General features: G+C 44.1%; 1 protein-coding gene across 2 annotated transcripts in view; it reads left to right on the top strand.

Annotated features, from left to right (window-relative positions):
* Positions 1-20,546, top strand: part of SYTL1 (synaptotagmin like 1) — a 308,605-nt gene that overhangs the window by 249,266 nt on the left and 38,793 nt on the right. For both annotated transcript variants that reach the window (XM_073563993.1, XM_073563991.1), the window contains exons 10-11: positions 1,842-1,944; positions 16,933-17,094. In XM_073563993.1, the coding sequence (XP_073420094.1) occupies positions 1,842-1,944; positions 16,933-17,094 (265 nt within the window). The remainder of the gene's footprint in view (positions 1-1,841; positions 1,945-16,932; positions 17,095-20,546) is intronic.

The following is a 20,546-nucleotide window of genomic DNA, read 5'->3' as shown; positions in this document are numbered from 1 at the left end:
CACAGATCAGAGATATAATGAATGACAGTAGCTTTGATGGTCTTTTACAAGGTGCTGAACAAGTGGCATGGAGAGCCTTTAAAGATGTGGCCTTCAACTTCCTTGGCAAAAGCAGGGCACCGAACTTTGAACAACTCATGGACAACAAGATCACAGCATATCATTTGTTGAAATGTAATGTCACTAAAAATGCATTTTCTACATTCTCACTTGGACTTTTTTCCAGCCAATCTTGGTGCCGTTAGCGATGAACATGGTGAAAGATTTCACCAAGACATTGCGCTGATGGAGAAAAGGTACCAGGGAAAGTGGAGTACGTCAATGCTAGCTGACTATTGCTGAAATCTTATTGGAGAAGAATCTGACACAGATTATAAACGAAAGTTGTCTGCAAAACACTTTTGAACAATTGCTTTTTCTACTGACATTGATTCACATGTATGTAGTGTCTCGGACGTCATAATATAGACTATAAACTGTTGTTTCTTAAAAACCTTACGTGATACTGACTTTTGGAGCCTATATTCGTGTTCAGGATATCATAATCTATAAGATACAATAACATTTTCTCAGGGGACAAGAACTTCCCTGAAATTTGTTGCGCAGTGTTTTTGTTCCCTATCTATAATAACATACTTACCGGCCACCGTCTTCTGCTGTTCTCTCGCCAGTCCCGTTATGCTAGCTGTGCCTAGCCAGATCACTGCAGTGTTTTCTGGGTGGACCTAATGTAGCTTATCAATCTATAATAATGACAGAACAAGGCATTTATAAACTTACATTGAAAGCTTTTGACCATTAGCTCTGACTTACGGTTAGTCAGGAGCTGCTGTAACAAGGTAGTGAAACTGGACCGCAGAATCGGATCGCATCACATCGGCAAACCAGGCTGACACTGGCTATAGCAGTCTTTTATTTTGCTTGTAGCTGGTAGTGGTAAATTTGAGTTATACCCTATACCTTGTACAAGATACCAAATAGTTTCCATTTATAAAGTGAGTAGCTTGAGACATCTATATAATACAAATATTCATCCTAATTACATTTCTGAATATTGTATGTTAACAAGGTTGGCCATAACTTTTTCACTGATGACATATCCTTTGTACCCTACTAGTGAATGATGTCCACAACCACTTGGTTTATCTGATGTGACAAGTTCAGCTCATATATCTTGGTTGACTGGTTTTTAATACTGGCCTGAATATTAAAAAGGCTGTCCACTATTTTTTCATTGATGAACTGTCCTCGGGCTAGGTCATTAATGTCTGATTGGCCAGGGTCAGACACCCGGCACCCCAGTCAATCAGCTGTTATCGGTGTCAGCGTTGGTGGCCGCTGGCCGGATATATTTGCTTGTGGAGCTGGCCATCTCCTGATAGTGGCCACCGCAGGACACTACACATCTGCCTCCCATTGATTTGAATAGGATGCAGATGTGCATTACCAAAGTTTCAGCCATTACCAGTAGACAGAACAGCTCTCACGTCAGATAAACCAAGTGGTTATGGACATCATTCACTAATATGCTAACACTATGGATATTTTTCAGAATAAGGCTGCATTCACACATCTGGGTGTCACGGTCCATAATTCATGGACTGTCTACCGACTTAAACATCCTCATAGGAATATTTTATTATGTCAAGTTCAGGATGGGAGACCCGCATCCAGTCCCTTTGTTGAAGTCCATCCTGTGATGGGGCATACTAATGTGTGAATGTGGCATTACCTAAGCTTACTACTGAATGCCTTTAGAAGCTTGTGTGCAGTGATGCTTGTATAAAGTTGAGGGCACGGGAAAAGTGATCTATTTCTCTTTCTATAATAAATATCCTTAGGTATGTAAAATGTTATTTGCTTCCTGACAAATCAGTACAAGGGAAGAGGAAAACAAAGGTGAAGAAGAAGACTTTGGACCCCCTCTTTAATGAAACTCTTAAGGTTGGGTTTAAAAAAAAAAGGATTAATTTTATACTTTACTGTTTTTTTGTTAATTTTGGTCTCAGTAGAAAACGTCTTAAAGGGAACGTGTCAGCTCGCTTTTCCGCAATAAGCTGCGGCCACTGCCTTTCGGAACTTATCTACAGCATTCTGTAATGCTGTAGATAAGCCCCCGATCTAGCCTGAAAGAGAAGAAAAACAAGTTTTATTATACTTACCCGGGGGCGGTCTGGTCCAATGGATGTCGCAGGTCCGGGTCCGGCGCCTCCCATCTTCAGAGGCCCAGCGCCTGTGCACTGCAGTACTTTGCTCTGCCCTCAACAGGGCAGATCAGTACGCCTGCACAGGAGCAGCGACACGAAGCAAGGAGAAGAACGCCATCGCTAGAAGATGGGAGGCCCCGGACATGCTATGCCCCATTAGACCGGACCGCCCCCCCGGGAGAGTATAATGAAACTTGTTTTTCTTCTCTTTCACAATTTGGGAGTATAATTTTATAAATATGTTTCAATCTCTAACAATAGGACTGAATTTGACACCTGGATTCATGACTCATTACATGGACACAGTTCACACCTCCACAAGAAGGTCTCCAGATCTCTAATAGAACACTGCCACCTCATTTACATGTGTAACAAAAACCTTAAATTAATTTCCTTGGCATGTATCACCTTATGTCCTGTTGTAATTTCTATTTAAATGTTGCCGTCTCTTCTCAGTAATTCACTTGTAATCTAGCCTGATGAAGGGGCCTTTTGAGCCCTGAAAGCTTGCTTCCAAATATAATTTCTCTGGTCAGCCAATAAAGGTATCACTGCTTGAATACTTTTCTCAATTTTTGGGGGGACATAAGTATTTACATCTTGATAAGACTTTAAAATGTATACAATTTACAAACAATCACAAATTGTTCATTAATCACTTACAATACAGGGAAAAACAATATACAATATTATTCTTTATAGTTAGAGTAATGGGGATATGAAATCCCCTACGCCATGAAGCAGTACTGAATGACAGATATGGTAAGGCAGTGGTCACCAAAAATTTTTACTTTGAGAGCCAAATGCAGCTTGACCCATCCCACTTACACCATAGTGAATCCCAGAGCACCACAACCTGGATATAAAGACAGCCAAAGCTTTCTCACAGAAAGCGCACCAAAACCTTATGCCCCCTCACTTATAGGTAGTATACTACTTACAGTACATCCAGAGGTACCCCCTGTAATGTCCACACGGTATAAGGAATTGAAAAGAGACCGCTTTAACTACTTTATTCTTCTCATTCTTCCTTCAGCACACAGCATCACATTTCCCTCATCAGGCTAAACTGAAACTCCACGAACCCACTTCCTGTCTATAACCTTCTAGACACAAGATTTCCTTTCTTAAAGAGACAGGTCAAATCATTATACATTACATCATCCCTCTTTTTTTTATATATTAACAAACTCGAAAAAAATATTGACAAGGCAAAAACACGAAAAGTAGAAAAAGAAAAAACAAGAAGAACATCTAAGAAAAGGCATATGTCTGTACTGTCTTATTTGTTCACTTCAAATCAGGCATTTTAATTACATCTCTTCAATAAGTCTCGATGGAGCCCTTCTTTCCCGTGTAGGGTAATGTCTGGGTTCTTTGGGGGAGTCCCTTGCTGACAGATCAACTACCCCTTGTTGGCCTTCTCCACTGTCGGGTACCAACTCTTCTACCGGTGGGAGTTCATTACCATTGTCCGGCGCTATAATTTTAAAATGTGAGGAATTTCGGCTTATAGAGTGTCCATCTTGCTCAGCTGTGACCATGTTGCCTCTTCTCTAAGTAACATTATATTTTGCCGGACCATATACAGCTGAGGTTTTGTTGGTTGATCTTTGACGCACAACAACGACATCACCTCTTTTGATGGCACCTGGCTGTGCCCTTCGCCTTCTGTCTGCATAATATTTCATGGCTTGCTTGTTAGAGAAATCTGTTGATTGCACTGAAGAGTCACTTGGTAGGGTATGGCTGGTCACATCAGGGATTCGTATTCAAAGAGTTCTGCTGAACATTAGATGAGATGGAGCAGCATTAGTGGTGGAATGTGGCGTATTGCGGTAATTGCACAAGAATTTGTATAGTGACTGTTTCAGTGGGGTGTCCTCCAGACTAGCTGCCTTGATTCGTTTCCCCCATAGTGCACATGAAACGTTCTACAATTCCATTGGCTTGCGGCCAGCAAGGTGTGATTTTCCTGTGGCTGAACCCTAAGTATTCATTGTCTGTTTTAACCACTCTTGGAATGCCATATGCAGAGAATATGTTGTCCAGTTCTGGTATGACACTATTAGCAGACGTTGAGGAGATGAACGAAATAACAGGGTATCTAGAATATTCATCAGTTGTTACTAGAATGTATTGGTCATTTGGTAATGGTCCATATATGTCGACGGACAATTCCTCCCAGACAGCAGTGGGTAACGGAGACATTTGTAGTGGCTCTATCATTGATGATGGCGTAATTAATTGACAAGTGGAGCAGTGTCTAATCCTCTCTTCCACCAATTGATCCATATTTGGGAACCACACTTTTTCTTTGAGTAACTTTTTTGTACCAACAATTCCTAGATGACCTTCGTGTGCTATCTGTATGACTAAGTTGCACAAGGCCTTAGGTACAACCAGTTTGGTACCTCGAAGGATGAGGTGCTCTTCAGTGACTGACAATTCCTCACGTACATTTGAAAATAGTTTTAATTCCTTCAGATCAATCCCAGAATCAGGAAATTTTTCCTTTTGAATTTCATGCCACCTTCGATTTTGGATGATTTGTATTAAGGCACAGAGTGTCTTGTCACTTTTTGTATTCACAAACTGATCAACAGAAAGTGCTTTTGGCACGGCATGAGCTGCAACAAATCGTATGTATTCTTCCATGGAGGAATGCCCAGGTATATCATCATTCACAGGATATCTTGAGAGATAATCAGCCGGATTGCTATATTTTCCAGGTTTGTGAACAATGTTATAATTGTAGTCCTGTAGACGTAGACCCCATTGTTCGATCCGTGCAGGCATTTTAGCTCTGAGATTTCCAAAAATTGTAAGGAGAGCTTGATGATCCATGACAATGGTGAAAGGAGCTCCATAGAGAAATAAGTGAAAGTGTTCACATTCCCAGACAACTGCCAAGCTTTCTTTTTCAGGTTGTGAATATTTTCTTTCAGTGTTTGTTAGGCTTTTGCTTGCATAAGAAATGATGTGGGGACTTTAATAATAATAATAATAATAATAATAATCTTTATTTTTATATAGCGCTAACATATTCCGCAGCGCTTTACATTTTGCACACATTATCATCACTGTCCCCGATGAGGCTCACAATCTAAATTCCCTATCAGTATGTCTTTGGAATGTGGGAGGAAACCCACGCAAACACGGGGGGAACATGGTGGGATTCGAACCCAGGACTCCAGCGCTGCAAGGCTGCAATGCTAACCACTGAGCCACTGTGCCGCCCACGTGACTTTGATTGTCATCCTTGTATTGCGCTAAAATAGCACCCAGTCCTACAGGACTGGTATTCACAATCAGTTCAGTTCAAAGAGATGGATCAAAATAGGCCATGGTGGTTGTTGAGCAGAGTTCATTTTTAATTGTGTCAAAAGAGACCTGACAGTCCTGGGACCATTGAAAGACACAACTTTGTTTTGTAAGTTCTCTTAATGGAGTGCTGATTGTTGAAAAATTTGGAATGTATCTAGCACAGTAGCTGGCCATCCCAAGAAAAGAGTGCACTTCACTGGCATTCTGTGGAATTGAGGCTGCTCTGATGGATTCCACTTTGTTGGGATCAGGTTGTACTCTTCCGCCGAGAAGATATGACCATAGAACTCTAATGAACTTTTATCAAATTCACATTTCTCTTTGTTCAAAGTAAGTCCAGCAGAGAGCAGGCATTTGAAGATGGCATATAGAACACGATTGTGTTCAGTGTGAGTTTTCCCAAAAACCAGTATGTCATCACTATAATTAAAGGCTTTCGGAATGTGTTGAATGACGCTCCTTATCATGTCTTGAAAAATCATTTCGACTGCTGAGCAGACCCCAAAAGTCAATCTTTTATATCTTCGGAGATCCACATGGGTGGAAAATGTTGTTAATTATCTGGATTCAGGACTCAATTGTAATTGATGATAGCCCTTATTGAGGTCAAGTTTTGAAAAATCGGTTGCTCCATTTAATATTACTATTATTATTTATTTATATAGCGCCATTAATTCCATGGTGCTGTACATGAGAAGGGGGGTTACATACAAAGCTATAGATATTGTTAACAGTAAACAAATTTACAATGACAGACTGGTGCAGAGGGGAGAGGACCCTGTCCTTGCGGACTTACATTCTACGGGATAGTGGGGAAGAGACAGAAGGTCGGGGGTGCAGCAGCTCTGATGGTGATGAGGCGGCAGCTCAGGCGGTGGTGAGGCGGCAGAATGGTTATTGCAGGCTATAAGCTTTCCTGAAAAGATGGGTTTTCAGGTTCCGTTTGAAGGATCCGAGGGTGGTGGATAATCTGACGTGTTGAGGCATGGAATTCCAGAGGATAGGGGATATTCGGGAGAAATCTTGGAGGCGGTTGTGTGAGGAACGAATAAATGTGGAGGAGAGTAGGAGGTCTTGGGAGGATCGAAGATTACATGAGGGAAGATATTGGGAGATTAGTTCAGAGATATAGGGAGGGGAAAGGCTGTGGATGGCTTTGTAGGTCAGTGTTATTAGTTTGAACTGGATTCGTTGGGGAATTGGGAGCCAATGGAGGGATTTGCAGAGGGGGAGAGACAGGGGAGTAGCGAGGAGAGAGGTGGATTAGTCGGGCAGCAGAATTGAGGACAGACTGGAGTGGTGCAAGAGAGTTAGTAGGGAGCCCACAGAGGAGAGTGTTGCAGTAGTCAAGGCGGGAGATGACGAGGGCATGTACAAGAGTTTTAGTAGCTTGAGGGCTTAGGAAGGGACAGATTCTGGAAATATTTTTGAGTTGGAGGCGACAGGAGGTGGCAAGAGTTTGGACTTGTGGTTTGAAGGACAGGGCAGAGTCGAGAGTTACTCCGAGGCAGCAGATTTCAGGTGCGGGAGAGAGCAAGATGCCGTTTACCATAATAGATAGATCGGGTAGGGAAGATATGTGAGATGGAGGAAAGATAATGAGTTCAGTTTTGTCTACATTGAGTTTTAGGAAGCGAGAGGTGAAAAAGGAGGATATGGCTGATAGACACTCTGGGATTCTGGACAGCAGAGAGTTGACATCTGGGCCAGAGAGGTAGATCTGAGTGTCATCTGCATACAGGTGGTACTGGAAGCCATTGGACTTTATGAGTTGTCCTAGGCCAAGAGTATAGATGGAAAAAAGTAAGGGTCCCAGGACAGAGCCTTGGGGGACTCCAACAGAGAGGGGGCGGGATGAGGAGGAAGTGTGCGAGTGGGAAACGCTGAATGTGCGGTCAGAAAAAGGTATGAGGAAATCCAGGACAGGGCAAGGTCTTTGATGCCAAGAGTAGAAAGAATCTGTAGCAGTAGGCAGTGGTCAACTGTGTCAAAGGCAGAGGACAGGTCGAGAAGGAGGAGGATGGAGAACTGTCTGTTAGCTTTGGCTTATCAGTAAGTCATTAGTCATTTTGGTCAGGGCAGTTTCAGTGGAGTGCCAGGGTTGCCTATTGGTTTGTCGCACTTTGCCATGCATGAGAGGAGTGACTGAGTCTATGGCTGATGTGAGGGTGGCATTGTAGAAAGCGGTGGCACTGTCCATGTTGTGGAGTGAAGATATGGAGGACAGAGGTAGAAGAGAGTCTAAGAGTCTGTGAATGTCTAGGTGTGCGAGGTTTTGGCGAGTATGTGCTAGTGGCTGGACATGGGGGGGCAGGTGAGAAGGACAAGGACGAGAAGGTGAGTAGATGGTGGTCAGATAGGGGGAAGGGAGTGGTTGTGAGATTAGATAGGGAGCAGAGTCGGGTGAAGATGAGGTCTAATGTATGTTTGGAGGCTGCTGGCTGGTGGGTGTCAATGGGGATATTGAAGTCCCCCATGATGATGGTGGGGATGTCAGAAGAGAGAAAGTGAAGCCAGGTGGAGAATTGGTCGATGAAGGCAGTGACTGAGCCCGGTGGTCGGTATATGACAGCCATTTGGATATTAGAGGGAGAGTAGATACGGACAGAGTGAACCTCGAAAGAAGGGAGGATAAGGGAAGGTGGGGGTTGGATAGGGTTGAAGGAGCAGTTTTTAGAAAGGAGGAAACCCACTCCTCCACCATGTCTGTTGCCAGGGCGAGGAGTGTGTGTAAAGTGGAGGCCGCGTCAGGGGGTGTCAGCCAGGTCTCAATGAGGGCCAGGAAGGAAAGGTTGCGGGAGGTAAAGAGGTCGTGGATCACGTGGAGCTTGTTGCAGATGGAGCGAGCATTTCATAGTGCTCCAGAAAGAGGGTGCGGGAGGGAGGGGGATCAGTGGCACAGGTTTTAAGTGTGAGGGATTGTGGTAGTTTCTCTTAGTGTGAGAAAGATAGGTGTGAGGATTAGTGGGATGTATGGGGCAGGGGGGGCCAGGATGGGGGGATATGTCACCAGCAGTGAGAAGAAGCAGAGAAAGGGAAAGCAGGTGGGTGAAGGAGAGTGATCGTCTTGTATTGTATTTTAGTAGGAGAGGTCTGAGGTTAAGGAGTATGTCTGCAGATGAAGCAAGGTGGGGGGGTAAGAGAGAGGGGGAGATAGTCATTTGGTTCGAGGGTGTAGGGGTTTGGGGATAGCTAAGGAGAGTGAAGATTAGTGGAGCAAAAATGGTGATGGCAAATGTGAGCATGGTTAAAGAGCAGGGGAAAAAAAAAAAGCAAGTAGAGTAAGAAAGCAGTGGTTAGTCTTACCGTCTGACCGATTTCTGGATTGTATCTTGTATATTTATCATGGTTCACTTTAAAGATGTCACTTCAAATGATGTCAAATTTGACCAAGGTCATATCTGACCTGCTCTGTTCAACTTATACCATTCAAATGTCTATGAAATGAAGCCAGGAGAGGGAGGAGGAGAAGGGGGCTTGAGGATGGTTCACAGCATGGAGCAATTAACAGATTGCAGTTAATAGGACATTTGACTAAAGCCCCCTTCACACATAGCGAGATCGCTAGCGATGTCGCTAGAGCGTCACCGATATTGTGACGCAACAGCGGTATATAGGTAGCGATCTCGCTACATGTGACACTTACCGCCGACCCGGCTCCCCGCTGGATATCGCTGATCGCGCGAGAACAGGATGGTCCATTTCTCGTCGTCGGCTTCCTGCTGGCGCCGACGAGCGACTCCATGGATGCGGGCGGAAGACGTTACCCTAGCTGCGTGTGACAGGTAAGTGACGACCGCCGACCGCTGCTGCATCGCTGGTGAGATCTGCCTGTTTGGCAGCTCACTAGCAACCATTTAGGGATGCACCAGCGATCCTGACCGGGTCGTATCATTGTCGGGATCTCTGGTGCATCGCTATATGTAACTGGACCTTAACATCAAAGTTGAAGAAAGAGGTAGGATAAGATGGAAGGATAAGACTTGGTGTGAGGAGCATGGGTATATCAATATGCATACAGTCAATTTGAAGTACGATACATGTAACCAAAGTCGGGGAAAAACAGAGTACAGACGTACCAATTAAAAACAGAGGGTGGGGAATTCATGAGTGTTCAGGGGTTCAGTGGGTATTCTGGATTAAGCGAGGTTCAGCAGACGTACCAATTAAAAACCGAGGGTGGGGAATGCATGAGGGTTCAGTGGGTATTCTGGATTAAGCGGGGTTCAGCAGACGTACCTGTGGATGAAAGCAGATGGATCAGGACATGGCAGTGAATGATGTCATCAATTGTAGGTGAGATATGTCTTTCTCTCTCAATAGCGGTGTTGTACAGGCGCATGTCAACACACAGTCTCACCTGCTCTGGAGTCTTTGGTTTTGGAACTACCACAAGTGGAGAGACCCAAGGAGTGGGACCAGTAACAGTTTCAATAACGTCCTCATCCATGAGCAATTGGAGATCCTTTTCTACCTTCTTTCTCAGGTGAAATGGAATACGCCTGTGAGCCTGGGCTACTGGACGAACACTGTCATCTACATGAAGATGCACTTGAGAGTTCTTTAGTTTTCCCAAACCATTAAATAAGGAGGCTGTTCACCATGGCCTGTACATCCAGATCCACTGGGTCAGTTATAGTATGAATAATCTGGATGAGTCCTAGCTTCAGGGCAGTGTGATAACTGAGGCTGAGAAGACAGCCTCCCGATCCTTGTAATGTGTGAAAAGTGATTTTCTGCCTATTTTCTTTATAACTAAGTTCAGCGTCAAATTGTCCCATTGTAATTAGAGGTGTTTTAGATCCATATGGAAAGATTTTAGTATGCACTTGCTGTAAGACTGGCTTTGTTTTCAATTGTTCATATGCATTGCTGTCTATGATATCCACTGAAGCTCCCGTATCTATTGTAAAGGTGATATCCGTGTTGCAGATGGTGAGCGTGATACAGGGAGACTGCACTGAGCCAGTGACAGAGGTAGTGAACACATAGTTCTCAGCCACGGATATTTCTTCTGTATCCTGATTTACCATTTTTAGATTTGCGGGCTTTGTCATAGACAGAGGAGACTTGTTGTGCACCGACTTGCAGACAGCTGCAAAATGGTTCCCTTTTCCACATTTACTGCATGTTTGTCCTGTAGCTGGACATTTGTTCAGGTGGTGAGGGAAATCTTGTCCAAATCTATAGCATTTCTTCTGTTTCAGGGCTTGCTTGTCGTGTGCACTTTTATGTTTGAGATTATGCACTTGTAAATTATACCCATTCTCCAATGCGGTGGCCTGATGATCTGCTATCTCTATAGCACGGGCCATCTTGAGTAAATCATGCAGAGAGAGATCCTGCTGCAGAGCTTTACGCCATATGTTATTAGACGAGCAGGTGACAATTACTTGAGATAGAATTTCATCATCTACATCCATAAATGCACATCCATGTGCTAGCTCTTTTAGCCTTGTGATATAGGTGTCTATGGATTCTTCTGGAAGCTGCTTAGCAATCCTAAACTTGTATCTCTCATATCTGATGTTCTGTTTGGGGTTGAAGTAGTCAGTGAGAGCTTTGGTGCAGTTGCTGTATGTGTCTGTCTCTGCTGCAGGTAATGTGCTGTATATGTCATATATTCCTGTGCCCTCGCAGTGCAGGAGCATGGCTTTCTTTTTTTCTCCTCTATTATGTCCATAGCTTCCAGGAAATTCTCAAACCGGTTTAGCCATTTTCTCCAGTTATGAGAGAGATTAATGACATCAGTCATATCAAACTGGGGGAACGTGTGCAAGTAGTCAGCCATGATGGAGTCTCTCAGTGGCGCTGGCGTGTGAAGCAGTAAAGCAGGGGTTAGTACTCACAGCAGCAGGTGATTGTATCCCACCCTCATCCCATCCTCATCGCCAGTTGTAATGTCCACACGGTATAAGGAATTCAAGAGAGAACACTTTAACTGTACTTTATTCTTCTCATTCTTCCTCCAGCACACAGCATCACATTTCCCTCATCAGGCTAAACTGAAACTCCACCAACCCACTTCCTGTTCCTGTCTATAACCTTCCAGTCACAAGATTTCCTTTCTTAAAGAGACAGGTCAAATCATTATACATTACACCCCCTTTCTGTATTCTTGGATGAAGCATATTCGCCACACTATTCCACCCATAATCAAGCACCCTCTCTACCTGGTGGTATCCTCCCCTCCCCACTAATACCTCTCATCCAGATCTGCTCTACTGTGCATGGTAACTCAGAGATGTCACCATTTGAGGACCTGTTCTTCATAGTTGTTTGCTAAGCTTGAAACTAACATACAAAGCTGGCAGTGGCGAACCACACAACATGGGATCATGAGCCACAAGTTGGGGACCCCTGCAAAAGGTGTGCAAAAGCTCCTCAAAAATGAACATAATGAACAACAGTGTAAAACGACATTGCTGTGCACATGTTCAGTCTTGTCTTTTGTTACTTATTTTAACCACTTCAAGATTCACAAACTATAAAGTGGTTAAAATAAGTTACACATAGCATGCTCATTGTTACGTGCACGCCGCTAGGTTCAGATAGGGGTGGAATAGGTCTCATGAATTCTTTGGAACTCTGGAAGAACTGTTACTCATGGTGACCATGTACCGCAGCTTCCTCAGGCAGAAGATGGATCCACTTGCTCACACAGATACAATTGATAGTCCTCATGAACAGATAGATGGGTCGCCCTCACACACCCAGGGCAGCGGGGTACTCGGTACTGGGCCGGTGTCAAGGCGGGAATGTGTCACAGCAGCAGTGACCCGGTCCGTGGCCCTGGGCAACCAATATCAATGGCGGTGATGTTAATGGTGTTAAAGTTTATTAGAATAGTTCGTGACGCCACCCGTGGTGTTTGGCAAGTAAGATGTTGAGCCAACGCTGCATGCAGATCTGCTGGGACTGATGGTGTGGTGCAGCAAAGATGGTGTAGCTCCCCACAGGTGGAGCTGTAGTCCCAGGGCATTGTAGGTGCAATGGATGAGGAGAGGCGCAGAATGGTATAGATGTTGTTAACCAGGTGTAGCGATGCTGGAATAACTGGAGGACACCAGGTGTGTGGTTCCAAGGCTTTACTCACTGTTTGCAGTTCACACACATGCCTGCCTCCGTACTGTGTTCTCCAGGTCAGGGCTCCAGCCAACCTCCAGGCCAGATAGGGTTCTCCCTTCCACACTCCGCCAACATGTACCTTCTCTGAACGACTCCTCCAATGCGCCTTTAGGTGCGAAGCACTCCAGTACTTAGTTACCCTGGAATGCCTCTCTCTAGGTGTTCCTAGTCTCTACTTGTATGACAGACAGCTGTAGCCTGCTTCGGGGACTCCTCACTGCGTCCTGGCTCTCTATTCAGTTGCTATTGTGTCCCAAGTCTATGATGGGAGCAAGGCGTTAGTGGCTCACTACTCCTCCGGTGTCTGTTGCCGGACATAAAGATCCAATCAACCTCGGGGACCGGGCCCTGGCCTTTGCGCTCTGGACTGGAAGGGTTCTATATCTTTCTTCAACCAGCTTCCCTCCGTCCTTCTATTCTCCTTCGTTCCGTCGTTCCGATCTGTTCTATCTCTCTTATGAAAGGTTATGTTATCAATCTTATCAGCTTCTTTCGCTGGTCTTTCTCGTGCCAGCACCCCAGATATCTGGGACCTGCTGCAGCACGTCCTTCAGACACCCATCTTCACTCTTTTCTCTCTCTCTCTCTCTCTCCAGCTAACCAACTCTCGCTCTTCCCACTCTTTTGTATCATCTCACTCCACCTGCCTCCCAGCACATCTCGTGTTACGAAGCTGGGTTCCACGAGGGGTGCTCTGCTAACCCCCAGCCTGAAGCTGTTAAGTGGCCCCACTGAACTATCCTGTGTTGTGAGTTCATTCTCCCCTTCACCTTTGATGTCTGATGAACTCCCTCTGCTGGTGAAGAGAGGTAGTGAAATTGATTGGGATGGGAAGAACCTGTCATCTGAACAGGCGGAGTGTGATTGGACATCTGGAATTTCTGAGTGGATATAAGGCAGCCGACGCCCTGCAGGGCTGCTGGTGATCCTTTCTGCTCTGAGCTCTTGCATCCAGCTTAGTTCCTGTCTACTAAAAGCTAAGTTTTTGCCCTGCTATTATTCCATGAGATTTTGTCTGGTTTCCTTAGTGTTTGTATTCAGCCAGTCCTGGTTGGGACTGGCTGAATTCCATTTTTGTCTCTGATCAGTTGATCTTTTTGCTCTGTTTTCAGAATATACCTGAGTGCTGATATAGTGATTTTGAAGTCTAGCGACTTCAGGGTCTTTTTCCCTATCAGACGGTTGGGACATTTTTGGTAGGGTTTTTTGCGGATTGCAGCCAGCATCTTTTCTGTCCTGTCCTATCTAGTTAGTTGGGCCCCATCGTTTGCTCAGCCTGTCTTTCTGTCTGTGTTTGTGTTTTCATCTGTTTTTCACCGACATTACATGTTGGGGGCTGTCTATTGCTTTGGGGTCTGCTCTGGGGCAGTTTAGATTTCCCCTTTCCTTCTTTAGGCTTATGTAGTTCTCCGGCTGTGATGAGGGGTCTAGGGCACCGTAGGAACCCCCCACGGCTACTGTTAGTTGTGGTGTATAGGATCAGGGGTCTGCAATCCGATAGCTACCAACCTCTCCGGTTTTCTGGACTTAGCTGGTATTTTTGTTTTCTCCTCCGGTGACTCATTCATAACAATCCTGTGTGTGGAATGCAGGTGTGGAGCGTGGTCAGGAGTTCCCACCTTACCTGGATGGTGGGGCACTACACCTTAGGAGAAGGTGCAGTACCTCTGTGGCGACTGAAACCTCAGGGGCGCCACATAAACAGAGTAGTTTAATGTATCAGCACATTCAGTACATTTCAAGTCTCTTAAGGACAGGCTTTATAACAGTACAGCTGCTTCTTAGAGGCACATTGACTAACAGTCTCTTTTGTTAGCACAGTTCAGCACAGGTCAAGACTCTACATAGGCACAGCAGTACACAGCATTTCTTCTAGCACAGCGAGATGGAGGGGGGATGGTTTGCTGAGGGAGATTATCCCTGTAACACAACTTCTTATTGTACTTATCTTCCTGCTCCTGATAGACCTCCAGTAGCAGTATAAAGGTAGCCCAGCTCCACTCTGTAATGCAATCCTGTGTCCCTATGGTTCACTTGCCTGAATATATTTTAGTGACAGATCATACATAACTCATCTCTTTCAACTGCTTCCAGAATGTAAACAAGTTTCCCACAATCTCCCTGGGGCTCTGCTAACCACTCCCTGTGTCCTGTGACTGTGTTAACCCCTCTAGTTGCTGGATGCTTTTGAAGCAACAGGAGTTAGCAGTATTTCTGCATGTCACATCCTTATTTGGGCAGGTTCTCCTTCTTAAATTTGCTGATTGGCTCTAATTTTCAAGATCTAAAGGAGGTTGTAATTACTTATGGCACATTTCATGCAGGCTGATAGAAAAATTGCATCTTTATTATTTCATCATTATTACATTGTTAGTAGCTAGCTAGTTTATTACATCATCTTTTTAGGCTGTTGAGTCTTCAGTATTCTATCATCTTAGGTTGACCAATAAAAAAAGCCAACTCTGATCCGATGACGTAATCCTAATTACAGATGCATCACCTACTTTTATAAATGCTCTCCTTGTAAGGTATTCAGTTTTAGGATTTCTTAGCGAATAATTTTTGCTACATATGCAAAGAAGTCACTTTTGCGTCACAAAAGCGACACTTGACTACCAAGATAAGGAAAGCCTACAACCTGTATTTTGGCTGCAGAATAGGAGACAGGACAAGAGTTGGGCTCCACACATAGGCTGCAATAGGTGTAAATCACAACTTGTCAAGTGGCTACATGGGATGAAGCAATCTATGCCCTTTTCAGTTCCAATGATCTGGAGAGAGTCAAATGATCACATTACTAATTCCAATTTCTGCATGATGCCCCCATTAAGAAGGGAGTTTCAGGGAATAATCATAGATGTAAATACTTATGTCCCCCCCCCAAAATTGAGAAAAGTATTCAAGGAGTGATACCTTTATTGGCTAACCAGAGAAATTATATTTGCAAGCTTTCAAGGCTCAGAAGGCCCCTTCATCATGCATATACTGAGAAGAGATGGCAACATTTATATAGGAATTATACAAGGACATGAGAGATACTTGAAAAATAGGCCAAGGAAATCAAATTAAGGTTTTGGTATACATGCAGATTAGGTGGAAGTGTTCTATTAGACATCTGAAGATCTTCTTGTAGAGGTGTGAACTGGAAGTGTTCTGTCAGACATCAGGAGACCTTCTTGTGGATATGTGAACTGTGTCCATGTAATGAGTCATGAATCCTGGTGTCAATTTCAGTTCTATTGAAGGATGTACATCACCATCGCATCACCATCAGAGACAGCCATAGTCCCCTGTAACAGTTAGAAGCCACTTGTTACTTATAGTTTAATCGATAGTAAAAATGACTCCGTAAAAGGAATGCAAGTAAAAAATAAAAAAAACTGGCTTTTTCCTGGAGCGGATATGTCTAGGAAAACATTTGCAGATCTGCCTGCGTCTTAACGATGCTGAGTTCACATACTTATCCACCATCCGGTAGCTAGATTAAAGCCCCAAATCATATGAGCATAAAGCCAAAAGTACTAAAAAGTCAAGTTTATTATCCAGTATAAAAATATTTGCACAGGTAAAATATAATACAAAAAAAGAGTACAGAAACAAAAAAGAAAGTGACATACTGACTCCTCAAAAATTACACATATTGCTGCATGGCAAGTGACATGGCACTCACAAGACTACTTAACACAAAGAAGAGTGTAAACCTGCATAATTTAAATACCCAAGAGTACATATTGCTTTGTGACCACAGTAGCCCAATAGACCACCCTTAGGGAATCATTACAAGAAACAAGCGCATTAACCCTTTATGACAGTGCCTCTAACCACTGAGAACCTCAACTAGAGATGTACCTAGTGTGAGCTCTAGATAGGAATATAGCGCCCTGCACACAATTGATCACATATGATATGCGTCTATGAAGTAGCCAGGTACACTTTACCTGGATCCTGGCAGCATATGAAAGTAGAAGTAAACTCTGAGTCCCGTCACTAGACCCCGACACGCACGCTTCGCTGTGCTTCCTCAGGGGGCGTGTACATACTGTACATTCTCATGCTATGTCAGCATAAAAAAATAGCTATCTATGGAATTCTAATAACATTGAGGGATCTAATTACTTTAGCAGCCAATGATTTATATTATTCATTTTACAAAGGTCAAACTCATTAACCATGTATGTTCTTTCAACCTACTTAATTATGTATTTGTTCATTTTGATGTGTACTAGTTATTCCTGGCCATAGTATATATAATACTGTTTTTTTGTGACAGTACAAGCTTGAGAGATCAGAACTACAAAGCCGTTTCCTAAACCTTTCTGTGTGGCATCGTGGATCATTAGCAAGGAACATTTTCTTGGGAGAAGTGGAACTGGAGCTTGCAACTTGGGACTGGAGCTATGCTCAGCCAGCATGGCATAACCTTCAGCCACGGGTGAGTATGAACATAGTCATATAAAAAACTTGCAAATATTACCAAAAAGTTGCCACAAGTGCTTCATTAACCAGTTAATACTACATATTTTAGCCAGCCTATCTCATGCTGATGAACAGTTTCAATTGCAGACTTCACAAGTCCCTCTCATAATATTTGTCTGTTGGTGTCTGTAGATTTAACAGGAAGGCCACATTCAAATGCAGGAAATTTCTTTATTGCAGAAATCTGCAAAAATGTAATCATAGATTAAAAACACATGTGACATGCACACAAGTGAACAGGTCAGTTGGACAATGTTCACACCACCCAGCGTGCCCACACCAGGAAGTGCCTTTCTGAATCCTGCTCATGTAGGTACTGTTCACATGATCAGGTATTAAATACATTAGATAGGACTGCTCCGAGAAAGGTTACAGTGATGTGGTTGGAGTGGTTTAGGCTACTTTCACACTTGCGTATTTTTGCTGCGCGTTTTTTATGCACACAAACGCATGAAAAAAACGCATCATGCGTTTGTGTGCGTTTTTTTGCAGGTTTTGGTGCAATTTTTTTAAAAAACGCATGCTTTTTTTGTGCATACGTGCGCATTACGATGCGCACATATGCGCACCCATAGACTTTAATGGGTGTTTTGCTGTAAAAAACGCATTGCGTGCGCATGCGTTTTTTGGGGGCAAGTCGGACTCACAAAAAATACAACAGGATGCATTTTGTGCGCCCGAGCGCACACTGCAAAAAAACGCATGCACATACAAACGCGTACGTGCGCATATGTATGCACACACATGCGCACCCATGTTAAAGTATAGGGGAAAAACCGCATGCTTTTTTTGTGCTAAAATGCAGCGCAAAAAAAGCAAGTTTGAAACCAGCCTTAGTATATATTTGTTTGCAAAAAACGTATCAACTAAATAGCCTGTGTTTGTTATCTTTTTACTAGTACTTGCTGACTACAGTTATATATTTTTTACAACAGAGTATTTTTGCACGTTTGTCATAATGTGTTTTTTTTTGTGTTTCAAAAATTTAATCATGTGATTTTCACATCATTATTAACTTCAGGGCATGCTTTAATGTTTGAGCCTGCAAGATACTAGTTATGTTGCAGTACTGATAAAATATATCTTACAATATTTTGCAATGGGTAATAATATGCTGCAAAATTTAAAAATATATTATAAAGTGTGGGAGCCTATATACAGTGCAGGAGCTGCTGTGAAGACCATCATACACTGTGGGGGCCTTTATACAGGGGGGGAGCTAATGAAGGGATCATTCTAAAGTTTGTAGTCTACTGTGGAGACCATCATACAGTGTGCGGGCCTATATACAGTGTGTGAGCTACTGTGAAGGCCATCATACACTGTGGGGGCCTTTATACAGGGGGGGAGCTAATGAAGGGATCATTCTAAAGTTTGTAGTCTACTGTGGAGACCATCATACAGTGTGCGGGCCTATATACAGTGTGTGAGCTACTGTGAAGGCCATCATACACTGTGGGGGCCTTTATACAGGGGGGAGCTAATGCAGGGACCATTCTAAAGTTTGTAGTCTACTGTGGAGACCATCATACAGTGTGCGGGCTTATATACAGTGTGTGAGCTACTGTGAAGGCCATAGTACACTGTGGGGGCCTTTATACGGGGGGGAGCTAATGCAGGGACCATTCTAAAGTTTGTAGTCTACTGTGAAGACCATCATACAGTGTGCGGGCCTATATACAGTGTGTGAGCTACTGTGAAGGCCATCATACACTGTGGGGGCCTTTATACAGGGGGGAGCTAATGCAGGGACCATTCTAAAGTTTGTAGTCTACTGTGGAGACCATCATACAGTGTGCAGGCTTATATACAGTGTGTGAGCTACTGTGAAGGCCATAGTACACTGTGGGGGCCTTTATACGGGGGGGAGCTAATGCAGGGACCATTCTAAAGTTTGTAGTCTACTGTGGAGACCATCATACAGTGTGCGGGCCTATATACAGTGTGTGAGCTACTGTGAAGGCCATCATACACTGTGGGGGCCTTTATACAGGGGGGAGCTAATGCAGGGACCATTCTAAAGTTTGTAGTCTACTGTGGAGACCATCATACAGTGTGCGGGCCTATATACAGTGTGTGAGCTACTGTGAAGGCCATCATACACTGTGGGGGCCTTTATACAGGGGGGAGCTAATGCAGGGACCATTCTAAAGTTTGTAGTCTACTGTGGAGACCATCATACAGTGTGCGGGCCTATATACAGTGTGTGAGCTACTGTGAAGGCCATAGTACACTGTGGGGGCCTTTATACAGGGTGGGAGCTAATGAAGGGATCATTCTAAACTTTGTAGTCTACTGTGGAGACCATCATACAGTGTGCGGGCTTATATACAGTGTGTGAGCTACTGTGAAGGCCATCATACACTGTGGGGGCCTTTACACAGGGTGGGAGCTAATGAAGGGATCATTCTAAAGTTGGTAGTCTACTGTGGAGACCATCATACAGTGTGCGGGCTTATATACAGTGTGTGAGCTACTGTGAAGGCCATCATACACTGTGGGGGCCTTTATACAGGGTTGGAGCTAATGCAGGGATCATTCTAAACTTTGTAGTCTACTGTGGAGACCATCATACAGTGTGCGGGCCTATATACAGTGTGTGAGCTACTGTGAAGGCCATCATACACTGTGGGGGCCTTTATACAGGGGGGGAGCTAATGCAGGGACCATTCTAAAGTTTGTAGTCTACTGTGGAGACCATCATACAGTGTGCGGGCTTATATACAGTGTGTGAGCTACTGTGAAGGCCATAGTACACTGTGGGGGCCTTTATACGGGGGGGAGCTAATGCAGGGACCATTCTAAAGTTTGTAGTCTACTGTGGAGACCATCATACAGTGTGCGGGCCTATATACAGTGTGTGAGCTACTGTGAAGGCCATCATACACTGTGGGGGCCTTTATACAGGGGGGAGCTAATGCAGGGACCATTCTAAAGTTTGTAGTCTACTGTGGAGACCATCATACAGTGTGCGGGCCTATATACAGTGTGTGAGCTACTGTGAAGGCCATCATACACTGTGGGGGCCTTTATACAGGGGGGAGCTAATGCAGGGACCGTTCTAAAGTTTGTAGTCTACTGTGGAGACCATCATACAGTGTGCGGGCCTATATACAGTGTGTGAGCTACTGTGAAGGCCATCATACACTGTGGGGGCCTTTATACAGGGGGGAGCTAATGCAGGGACCATTCTAAAGTTTGTAGTCTACTGTGGAGACCATCATACAGTGTGCGGGCCTATATACAGTGTGTGAGCTACTGTGAAGGCCATCATACACTGTGGGGGCCTTTATACAGGGGGGAGCTAATGCAGGGACCATTCTAAAGTTTGTAGTCTACTGTGGAGACCATCATACAGTGTGCAGGCTTATATACAGTGGGGAAGCTACTGTGAAAGCCATCATACAC

Source organism: Dendrobates tinctorius, unplaced genomic scaffold, assembly GCF_039654945.1.
Source record: "Dendrobates tinctorius isolate UK_male_01 unplaced genomic scaffold, ASM3965494v1 ptg000015l, whole genome shotgun sequence".
In the NCBI taxonomy this organism is placed as follows: domain Eukaryota; kingdom Metazoa; phylum Chordata; class Amphibia; order Anura; family Dendrobatidae; genus Dendrobates; species Dendrobates tinctorius.
This window is presented reverse-complemented; position numbering and strand designations above follow the sequence as displayed.